The sequence below is a fragment of the Epinephelus fuscoguttatus genome, linkage group LG8 (assembly GCF_011397635.1).
Source record: "Epinephelus fuscoguttatus linkage group LG8, E.fuscoguttatus.final_Chr_v1".
NCBI lineage: Eukaryota > Metazoa > Chordata > Actinopteri > Perciformes > Serranidae > Epinephelus > Epinephelus fuscoguttatus.
In genome coordinates this window covers 26,124,083-26,136,251 of record NC_064759.1, presented here as the reverse complement: position 1 = coordinate 26,136,251, position 12,169 = coordinate 26,124,083, and the positions used below count along the sequence as shown (strand labels likewise).

Sequence of the window (12,169 nt, the reverse complement as noted above, 5' to 3'; positions counted from 1 at the left end):
ATAATTTTGGAAAAGTGGAAAATAAAAATTTAAGGATAAAACATATAGCTAACAGTCCTCAATTTGGAGTGGCTAAATGTGTCATCTATCAAACAATTTTCTTTAAATCTATTGGCCCCTTTATGGTTGTCGTGAACCTCCCCTTGACCTATTTTTCTAACTTTTTTCCCTGCTTTGAAACTGATTTATGCCTATGTTTGTTCATGTCTCTGGAAAGAAGTTCAAAATGATAGGCTACATACTGTTAATTTAAAAGAATACTACAATTATATAACTACGACATCACATGCAGAAGCAAGCCCGTCAACCACTCGGCTACATACATCAGAAACCTACTCATAAGCTGAAGCCAAAGAGCCTGCGTTTAAAATGTAAGACTGCATTCCCCTTACGTTATATTCAAAGTAGTTTTTCATCAGAGGTTGCACTGTAACATAATTTCTAGATGAGTCATCTGACCCGTTTATACGGGATTAAAACAATCCAATTTAAATCAACCCTCCAAAAATGGTTTGAGTTTGTCCTCTATAGCAGCAGCAGCAGTTCCTCTTATCCAACCTCTTCCACTAAGATTTGCAGATCCAAAGACTACACATGGCCCTTACTCTGGTCCCAACACCTCAATTTAACATCATAACTTATTACTTTCCATGATTTAAATAGTTCATATTGCACTTACACGCGTAAATAATGATTTAAACCTTTGATAATTTTACTCTTCCTCTATGGTTGAAGTGAATCCATTGGGGCTTAAATTGAACTATTGGATTATTTATTTGACTGGCAATGTATTTAACTGACATTTAAAAAAAATGCTAAATTGCTATGTCCTTGTCAGGCTGTTGCTTACAAGAGAGCAATAGAAGGTAATATTATAACATTTCTTTTTGCATATCCTTTGTCCATCCCCCCACTGTCTTCCCCTAACCCAACCACCTCCCAGCCCCATCCTGGTCAACAATGCACATTAGAAATATCCAACATAAGACACACAGTAAGTAAAGAAACAATTAAACAGTATCTCTACATCTCTCAAATTCTAAGATTTAAATCTCCCCAGATGACAAGCTACTAAAGGCAGTTTCGTTTTGACATCTGTTGGACATTTACTGTATGTCTGATGTCTTTAACCGACAGGGACCTATAACCATTCAGATGTTAAAGGTAGGATCTGGAGGATTTTCAAATAAAACAAAATATAGACATATACAAATGAAATCCTGCTTAATCATCACCTATGGGCTTCTACTCATGTGTGGTGGTGACTCTGTTTGCAGAGCTCCTGCCCTTTAACTGTATTTTGATGTTTTTGTGAGCTCGGACCGCTTCTGGGCAGAGATTTCCCCAGCCAATGAGAGAGCGCAGGTGCCGTGCCCAAGCGTGTCCGAGCGTGCACCAGTGCGAGCCTTGCCTGAACCTCTTCTGTGAAGCCTTCTTCCATACCTCCGGGCTCCATATACCCGGGAGAGTTGAGCCTGATAGGAGGGGCCGAATTTGAATGTGTGTTTACAAACAGCAACTGGAAAATCCTCCAGACCGTACCTTTAATTGATTTTCGGAGGAGGCCCTGCCTTCCTGCTCCTTCTGTGATCAAGGCGGAGCCGGTGGCAGCAGTGTGCAGCAGTATTGGGCGCTGTCTTAGATGACAAGTTGAATTTTGATGTGAACACTGATGGCGTCTGTAAGAAAGCAAACCAACGCCTATTCTTTTTAAGAAAGCTGAGCAGTTTCAATGTAGATAGGACAACCATTAAATTGTTCTATTCTGCTTTTATCAAGTCTGTTCTTTCTTTTAACATTGTCTGTGGGTTTGATTATCTGAGCCTTAAAAACAAGTTGGAAAAAGTGGTGAACTTGGGCTATAAGATCACTGGTGATACTTCACCCCTAAAGCTCTGTCTGTTGTCTCAGACTCTCAGCATCCCCTCCATGTTGAGTTTCAGATGCTTCCATCAGGTTTTGCCTCCCTAAATGCAGCACTAAGCGCTTATCTTAACCAGTAGTGACTGCTAATGTTCATGTGTGATACTGGATACTGTGTGTTATGTACTACCTGTGTTGCTGTACTCATGACTACTGTCTGTATCTCAAATTGCCCCTGTGGGACATTGAAGTTTTACCTTACCTTACCCTACATACTGCCACATAATCTAGTGTATGTCTACTGTGTTGACATTTAGTTATGGTTTCATATATCAGCCTCTAGTTCACTAAATAACACACACTGAGCTTTTGGTTAGTTCACATGTCCTTTTGTGGTGCAAAGCTTTTGTCAACCTGACAAATCCTTTTATTGTATGTGACAAAAGAAAAACACAAACTATGAATCAGCCTTTAGAGGAGTGTTTTACTCTCTGAACCTCTGTGAAACTGGACTGCTAGTCTGTATTGCTAGTTGTTTTTAATTTTTCTAATGCTGGATTAAAGTGACTGGCAAACTGCCGGATAGATAGATCTCGTGTCAGGAGCAGAGTCACTTTAAGATTTACTGTATAAAGCCTTGCCCAGTGTGATTACAGCCTGCTTTTAGCACACTGCATTTGGCACCGTGATACAGCAACTCCACTCTGACCACTTATGTGATTTATATTTTTTAATTTACTTAGAGCATGTACGTTATCTGCAACTTTTACATCTAGGTCAGTTTCAAAGCTGCCTCCTCTCTTATCTCGGCTCCTCAGATGTACGGCATAGAAAAACAGCTGTCTCACTGTAAACAATGATAACCAAACACAATGAGGATCCATCCAGACTTTCCTTGTTTACATTATATGTGTCCTCTGCTCAGCACTGCAGGGAGCAGGAATGCAGAGTAGCATGTTTATAATCTGTTTCTAAAGGGAACTTAAGGCTTGTAAACACATTATCAATGAAAGTAAATTAGCTTAAATAACTTGTGCATAATGACATGAGCAGTGCTAAGGCCAGATATCCTCCACTAATGGAGCAGCTATTTCCTCTGGGAGGATGACACTATGAGGCCAGCAGGAAACAGATCAGGCTCTGTATTACATTAACTAGTGAAGTGGTATTTTTATGATGTATCACTCCTTATGGACATCTACAGACCGTAATCCTCCATAAATTAGTTCCACATGTCAACCACCAGCTGTGTTGAAGGTTATATTGTACATGCTCGATTCCTCAAAGTGATATGATTTATCCTATCGTGCATCTCTCTACCATAAAGAGAAATCTGCAGAACAGTGTCCACTTAAATGACGGAGAAAAAAAAACTCCAGCACTGACGGCCATGTGACTCCTCTGCAGTAATACACTTCCTAATGTAATCAGACACGGGTGTAAACCACAGACATCAGCGTCAAATCAAATTTCATGTCATGTGGCGAGCCGACCGAAACTCATCCAGCATCTGCGTTCAGTGTGAAACATCATCTCAAATGTAAACTTGTCGTGAACTCACTGTACGGCGGAGAATGACAAGACGAATACACACATGCACACATACTGTCACCTTGTGTGGGTCAGCATTCACTGTCTAATATTTCCACAAAATACCTTTGCAGTGCGGAGACATCAACAGTTGTATGGTCTGTACTGTAGCACTGTTAAGTGAAGCAGCTGGCGCCAATTATGCCCTTAACTGGCTTGATGGCCACACCTGGGAACAGCATGTTTGATTACACTGCACACACAGCAGACGCATTAATCCTTTTTTAAATTAAACGAGAAAAACTCTCAGTTCGTCTCAAATTGCCCAATAAACTACTAGAGTGGTGATGTGCAGGGTGAAACATGCAGCAGACTAGTGCAGCAAATCCATCTCTGCCCGTTCTCTGATGGCTCTTTTTGTTTACACAAGACAGATTTGGTAATGAGTTTACTGTTTTAAGTTGATAACATTTTCAGGATGAACAAATTTATCTTGTTCCTCCTCTGCAATCTAGTTGTTATTTCAAAATGTTTCTAAAATGCTGCTTACATGTTGTACTTTACATATGTGATAAACAAAACATCTGTACATTTATTAAAGTAACATTTTGAATGCAAGAGTTTGTACACAAAGTGGATTTAGCCGAACCAATCACATAAAACAAGTGTATAAATACAGTCATCATACAGTCACACAGATAACATGATAGCCCTGGTCACCAGCTCTACAGCCAGTTAAACCCTTTGACCTCCTGATAGCCGTCACCCGTGACATTCAGGTCACATTTTGCTCGTGTTTATTATGCAGTAACATTCAGTTGCTCTGCTCACTCCTGGGTGTGGACCTGAGAAGGTCAGGTCAGGTGACAGATGACTGGTGAAACATAATCCAATACAGTGTGAGATATAATGTGGATCAGTTCAGAACGTCTGGGAGCCTGAAATGAGCTGTAATGAGTTTTACAAGTGGATGAGAATGGGTGCTGGACTTCTATTTGAATGTTTGCAGTTTCCCATTACACACACTGTGTTGACCTATTTTGTGTTTCAGGTATGAGGGTAGAAATATATTTACAAGATTTTAATCATAGCAAGGTGCAACTGTAATCAAGGTTGGATCCATATAGACATATCTTTGGTGCCAAAAAGGTCAGAAGGGATCCCTCTGTGTTGAAAAGATTTAACTGCACGTGACGACATTTTTTAAAGAGTCAAAACGGTGTGATTAAGTGTTTAGATAAGGTTGTAATCATGCTATAAGGCTGCTTTCACACCTGTAGTTTGGTTCATTTGGTCCAGATCAGGGTGAAAATGATTCACTGTTGCACATAGCTCAGGTGCAGTTTCACTTCACACTGACTTTATACGAACAAACCAAGAGGAGTAAACAAGAATTCATAAAGACTGACAGACACGTTGATTGGATAGTTTTGGCGTCTTCATCCTGCATCATCAGGACTCACGTGGGGAAATCAGGCTCTGGTGACTGACAGAGGATTATGCAACATTTTAATGCCTCTGATGTGCTTTGTGGTGTCACAAGGAGCTCACGAAAAAACTGATAATAATAAGTAATAAGTATTACTAGACTGCAAATCGATCGCACGTTATGAGTAATGGCTAACAGGTAGCGACAGGACAAAAAGAGGGATTGTGCACAGTCATGATTCGCGGCTTATTCCTGCGGGATCAGTGACACACTTTTTAATTGACTTAATGAACTGACAGCCTACATGGAGGTGAATACAAGCACAACAGTTTTAACAGCTTTTGACATTATTAATGAGGGGAGAAAAATCTATGCCAACATGCATACTTGTTACCATGGTGACTAAATGATTTGCATAAAAGGTTACATAAAGGTTATGTAAAAAGGTTCATTTCTTGTTTTTCTGTCCTATATATGAAGACATAAGGAATGTACTTTTCAGTAAGGTGACCTCTATCTATGTTGATTTCTTTTGGCTGGATGATCATGAAAAATTTGACTTCTTCTTGCCTTCTTTGTGCCTTTTCCCCACCTTTTCAAGCAGTCTCAGTTTGTTTGTTTGTTTGTTTGATCCACACCAGGGATCAATCAACAGCTTCCACACCACTAAACCAAACAAGTTAATTGTGACAGCACCCTGAGTCTACAACAGTTATCAGATTGCATGACCCAAAAGAGCAAAGAGCCAGGACAGCAGAATCAGTGGCCATGATGTACCGCCAAATCTCTCTGCAGGATCATGTAGAGGTAAGATGTGACTGCTTGCAGGGGCCACTAGCTTTACTGTCACCAAGTGTCATTCACAGGTCATCAATCTGTCAACAGCCTGACCCACAGTCAGGTTGTGTGCCACTCAGTGTGCCAAATCTAATACAATTTTACTTGAGACTGTGTGAATGTATTCAATGACCTAAATTTCGGTCACAGTTTTGAATGTACCGACTGACCGATGCATGTGGCACACACTAGTAACAGTTTCTCCGTCTTCCTCACCGTGCTGGATGATGCCATGTTCAAGGAGCCTTCGTCCCAGCTGCTCTGCCTCCTCCCTGGTTGGCATCTCCCCCTCCTGTAGCAGCCAGTCGATAAACTCAGAAGCCACCAGCGCCCGCTCAAATGTCCCGCCCTCCTCCTCCCTGGTTTGTAATAGGTTGTTTTCTGTGGTCATCAGCCTTTGGAGAGAAGAGAGCAAAGTTTTGTTAATTTAACTGGTTAGGAAATCAAAGAGACAGACAGGTGGGTGCATTTAAAAAGCAATCCAGTCCACACTTAAATTTAAAAAATTCATATTTAGCTTTTGGTGTGAACTGTGAATAAATTTAGCATTTTGAATCAATTTAGATTTTCACCTACAATTCAGTACTCTTGACTGTATCAGGGAAAGCAATGAGAATAGGCTAGAACATTAATTTTGCAGCTCTCTCTGACGTCTCCATAGCAACAGCTGGCAGCGCTAATGTAGTCCGGTAGTGTTTTATACAGTACATACATACCTGATGGAAAAAAATGTGAGTTCTCAGAAATGCTGCAACATTTATAACCACTAGCCATAACATGACCCTATAGTACTGTTTAATTATCCAAGAGATGCGTTCAGCGTTCAGTGAAACTGCGGTTATTGTGAAAAGTGAAGCTTTTTTTAAGTGGGAATTTCCAGCAGGGAAAATCGTCCGAAGCAGCCACTCTGCCTTTTTCTTTACTCTGTAATCTGCTCAGTCAAAACACACAAACACTGCGCTGTCTCTGGATGAGCACTAAAGCCCCACAAGTGAAGCTTAAAACTAAATTAATGTTATTCCTACAGCTTCGTGCACCAGAACTACACATCAGATTAGCACAATGACAATAATACATGACAGTAATTACGTCAGAAAAACCCTCGAGATCTGCTTCACTGATAGTCAGTGGAGGTTTGGAAAGGCTTTCATAAAGTTTCTACCAAAAAACCCACAAAATATCACCACTGAGCAGTAGTTCACGGCTGTTTTATTTAGCGATGTCTGAATTCTGAGCAGTGTTTATCAGAGGATTACATGAAGCGAGTGGTGTGATCTCTTCTGGATGACACACAAACACACACACACACACACACACACACAAACAAACACAATCAGACACGTACACACATGCACAGAACAGAATTGCTGACTCTCTCTCTTTAAGCACACACTCACACCTGTCGCTCACAGCCAAACACACTGTCGCCTGAACATTCACACAGTATAGTCAGCCAGGTAGTGGTTGTAAGAAACAATAAGCTTTCTGTGACACACCTGGACATGTCACAACATGCGCTGGTGATGAGCTGCGCCATCAAAGAGACAGAGATACTAAACTTTCCACATCGCTGTTGGCTCTGTTTTGTTGGCGGTAATTACATTCCCACATTCTGGTTTTAATGGCTATCAATCATTCACTGAACTGTCAACTGTACACACCAAACAGTTAAATACAGACAGGAAGGTTTCATTTATAGACGTAATAGCAGCTTGAAGATTTGATGGAATGCTTAGAATATTAACTGAACTGATATTATGGGAAAGTTGTCAGATGAAGCCTCACAATATTTGCATCCTATAGCTAATGCTTCATCTCCACCAATTCCAGAACTATTTGTTTCCTACAGAGTAGACTCACAAGTCAGTCTTTAGACGCTTTGCTTAACTAAAGACTGATGACTTTCTCCCTGATTTTGTGTTTAGATGGGCGGATACAATTTCAGAGTTTAAAAAACTCCCTACGTTGCAAAACCAGTAGTAAATCCGCAGGGCAGTCCTTCGGTGGCTCGTAAACATAGTCCGACTAGAAACACGTGTAGTGGTACAATATGGGTCAAGCCGCTGTAAGTCCTTCATTTTACAATCGTGTGGACTGAGCACAAGTTTGATAAAACGGAATTAAATCTCTCGGCATCCAGTTTCAAGCTCTCTGTGTGTTTGTTTCCTTGCGGACGAAAAAAGGGGGAGCGCACATTTCCGAGAGGGCATGTCCTTTTCAAAAATGCAAGAGGCGTTGCCGGCCGTTTTTGCCGGTGTGTTAAACACACTTTAGAAAGGAGTGTCCCCAGACTATCAGAAGCCGGAGATCTCTGATTGTCTGGTGGCGAGACTACCTACAGAGAGCAGGAGAAATCACGGAGTCAGTGGTGGGGTGTTGTGGTGAGTTTAGATGAGGGGTTGCTGTGCGTTCGCTGGTCTGTATTTGCATAAAGTAGACGAAGGCAAATCATGCATTCTCTCGTCCAATCGTCCATTATTAACAGGCAAATCGTCCATTATTTGATTATATTAGCTTAGAGTAAGGGGAAGGTATAATAAGTTTTCTTCTTCCTGCTCCTTTCTGACCAAGGAGGGTGTAAATTGAGGGTTGCACTGTTGTTGTATTTTGCCCAGGTTGGAACAAATAAAATAAATAAATAAAGATGTAATTTTATGCAAATGAGTCCATCCAGTGCGATGTAGCTGACTCATGAAACTTGGACCGAGCTATCAAACTAGGCAACATCCTTCTAAAATGAAACAAGATACAGCATTGACTTTTTCTTGCCTTAAGTGTTTTCATCAGTAGATTTTGGTGATTAGATTGTTTAGATGAAATAACAGAAAGTTTACGAGCAGGCCACCATGTTTTTTTTCTGTTTGGGTTACATGGTTAGAGCAGAGAACCCGAGACCGCCTAACAAGTATGCATTTATCCAATCAGGTGCATTCCATGACACTAACCATTAGAGAATCAGAACCCACCAACTTTTTCGGGGGTGCACCAATCAAATGAGTGGAGCAGTGTGTCCCCTAGCATCCTCGCTGGATCGGGTGGGAAGGCACTGTTGGACTCCAGGCTTGGAAACTTTAAGTGTCACCAACCTAATTAGACCAGTTCAAACCGGGTAGAAGAACCAGTGCTGTCTATCTGTCAGTGAATGGATAATCTTTAAATCTCTCTGAACTTAAACATGGAAGTGACTTTTTTTTCACAGGTTCATGTAATTCAAGAGATTAAAAGAGAAGACTGATGGATGGTGGGTGACAGAAATACTTAAATGTGCGTATTATATGCTTTAACTTTCTTTGCATGTTAGACAAGAACATTGATACCACTCTCATGTTTGTTGGCTAGATCTGAAGCTACAGCCAGGAGACAGTTAGCCTAGCTTAGCATAATGACTTGAAGCAGGGTGAAACACATTGCTCTGTTCTGTCCTAAGGTAACAAAATCCACAAATCAGCACCTCTAGGGACCACTTCCGTTTTCTGGAGTCCCTGCTGGTCGACTGGCGACTGCTCCCGGAAGTTACTCAGATCTTCCACATTGTCGGGTCCATAGAGCAAGCGAACTAGAAACTAACAGTGCCTCAGCGGCTAGCTTCCACTGGCCAAGCGGATACCGTCCGGTTTGGCTAGTAACTTGAAAGGGGATGAAAATCATTTACACGGGCAGTTCTTCAAGACTTTAAAATTGTTATTGGACCAGTTGGAGCAAATCCTGATTGCGAAACGAGTCATTTCATTGTGGTTGTGATGCTCAAAAAAATGTATCCACTGATTTACAGACATGTCTTTTGTCATGTAAGCCTTGAGGGCAAGTCTTTTTGGGCCCAATGGCACCAGGTGACAGACCGAGTTGTAATTCCACATTTGGCCACTAGGTAAAACTGGCTTCAAAGCCTGGCACTGTTCCTGAGGGTTTGGTCACAGCCAAGAAGTAGTCAAGGATGTCAGCCTTAGAGGTGCTGGTTGGCAGATTCTGTTACCTTTGGACAGAGCCAGGCTAGCTGATTCCCTATGTTTCCAGTCTTTATGCTGAGCTAAGCTAATTGGGTACTGGCTCGAGCTACATATTTACTGATATGAGAGCAATATTGATTTTCTCATCTTACTGTCAGCAGGGAAGCAAATACGCATGTTTCTGTTTGGCACGGTCAAGCTATCAGCATGATTATTGTTTATACATTTCACAGGAGAGAATTTAACACAGGATGCAGAACATTAGTGGTAAAACCTCCAGAGAGCAGGAAAACAGCGTCTACTTTAATGAAACTAAATGACGATCCTAATATGTGAAATTAGACTAAATGAAACCTGAATCAGGTGCAGCTTGTAAAAAGCCTCCTCTCTGCAAATCCTCAGAGTTCTGTCTGCCAGAAAAATCCCCTCTGTGTGCTTAATTCAATGCAGGTCCACATTTCAAGAGAAGAATTACATTGTCATTACACTTGGTCCCGAGGTGAAATTTCTCAAAGTTCAGCCGTGGGTTGAGTTAAATATATAACTGCAGCTTAAATGCATTAAAGAAAACCATGTGAGGTGCACACCCAGGACCACTCAAGTCCTTCACTCATGTAAAGTCAACACACGACAGAACAGGTAACTTTGTTTATGTGTCAAAATTTGATAGATTAGTAGCTTTTGTGGGACAACTGCCCACATTAACATCCAACATCATAATACAACTGTTGAAAGATCTGGACATAATGTTCCATGAGACATGGCTGTGCACACAATACCATTTAATCTCTTTAAACATGTTAAGTCAACAGATCATGTTATGTTAGCTCAGGGGGACTGACTCAACGTACTGTACTCAGTAAACCACTGTGATTTCAAGAACAGCATCTTGGGTATTACATAGATTATTATGCAAGCCGTGAGACTGTATATACAGTATGTAAATGGATCATGATAACTTAAAGTGGGACAAGGCGAGCTGCCGTGACCTGGTTATGCACTCAGCGTAGGTGTTCAGTCAGCGTACCTAACTCAGCTGGAGTGGTGCCCACTGAGACGTGTTTGTGAGACCACCAGGCTTTTACCTGCTCTCAGATTTGGTCTTGCATGAAGGTGGGGCACTGATGACTCTCAAGGGACATGTAAAATCAAAAATACAGCTTTAAGGGTCATTTGAAGGACACGTGAGAGCAGTGAGCACGTCAGAATGTCACGGGTAGTGAAATGTTTTAGGGGGAAAAAGTCCCAAATTAAAAGAAACGAATAAACAATGGATAAAAACATCAGACCTAGAATAATCTGACCTGGACGGTGTTATGAAGGAAGATAAATGTTTTTTTCTTACCTTTAATTATTTAACCCTTAAAGTAATTTCTTCTAAGTGGAGCTGAAGTGGAAGAAATTAAGTTGTAAAAGCCTTCTTCTAATTTTATTCAAATTTTTTGCATTTACTTAACAATAGAGGCCCCAAGCTCAGTATTATAGAGCAATACTACTTCATAAAACAAAGTCTGTGCTTACAATAATACTTTCTATTAGCACCACTTTTCTAAATGAGAGAGGAGATGCTTCAAGTTTACATCATAGTAATGTGGGGGTTTTTCTAGTTTAGGTTGATTTGCTTGTGGGTTTGGTCTCAATATCTTATAAAAGTATCTGGTGTAAATGTTAAAAATACAAAAAAAAATATATATTTTACCTCATTGAGAACCATCATTTAGAAAATAGGGCCAAAGTTGTTGCTGTTTCCTACATGACCAATGTCTCAGAAAGTTTACATACGCAATTTACGCAACATTTTCCCACTCCATGACCCCATTTCAGCTGCACCGTGGCCACTTGACATCTAAATGACTGTGTGTATTTCTGTTACACAAACAGGCTATCAAACATCTGCTGTAAACCTTTAATGACTTACAACTTTCTCATGTCAAAGCTGTTTTATTTGTACAGCTCTTAATCTTTGTTACAGCCTCTTAAGGCCACAGCGACCTCATGGAATGACAAATAAATGATAACGTTACTTTCTGTACTTATCAGCACTTTCAGTACAGATTAGCACAACTTTAAAATCATCCAGCCCAGTTAAAACATGAAATGTTCAAATGCTTTTATGGTAAAACTTTCTTTGTTAGTAACTCTCTATGTTGGATTTAATAAATAAAGATATTCCAGCGGTTATCAGTAAGTCATATGGAAACATTAGGATCTACACTCAAGCAGAGACAGCAGCTGATGTTGTTGGCCCACCATTATCAGTTTTAACTTCGCCGTTCAGTTACACGGACATCTTTTTACTTTCTATCTGTGGTGCACATGATAACCCAGCACCAGCATGTTGATAAATGAAAGGTTGTGTTGCTCTGTCTTGATTTAGCAGCTTGTATCTTGTATGCATGTGACAGAAAAGGGCATGTGATGGATGTCTGGAATGCAGAAAATGGTCACCAACAGTTTAAGTGTATGCAATTTGTAGTTAATGGACTAAAACATGCAAAACGGTCCTTAAAGGACTGTGGTGTGTTTTGTAGCCTTGAACAGACACATGGAACTTATAAGCAAC

The 12,169-nt window shown here is 40.6% G+C and overlaps 1 protein-coding gene across 3 annotated transcripts in view; it reads right to left on the bottom strand.

Moving 5' to 3' along the window:
• The window catches only part of deptor (DEP domain containing MTOR-interacting protein), a 43,269-nt gene that overhangs the window by 19,265 nt on the left and 11,835 nt on the right, over nucleotides 1–12,169 (bottom strand). For all 3 annotated transcript variants that reach the window (XM_049583384.1, XM_049583383.1, XM_049583382.1), the window contains exon 5: nucleotides 5,876–6,054. In XM_049583384.1, the coding sequence (XP_049439341.1) occupies nucleotides 5,876–6,054 (179 nt within the window). The remainder of the gene's footprint in view (nucleotides 1–5,875; nucleotides 6,055–12,169) is intronic.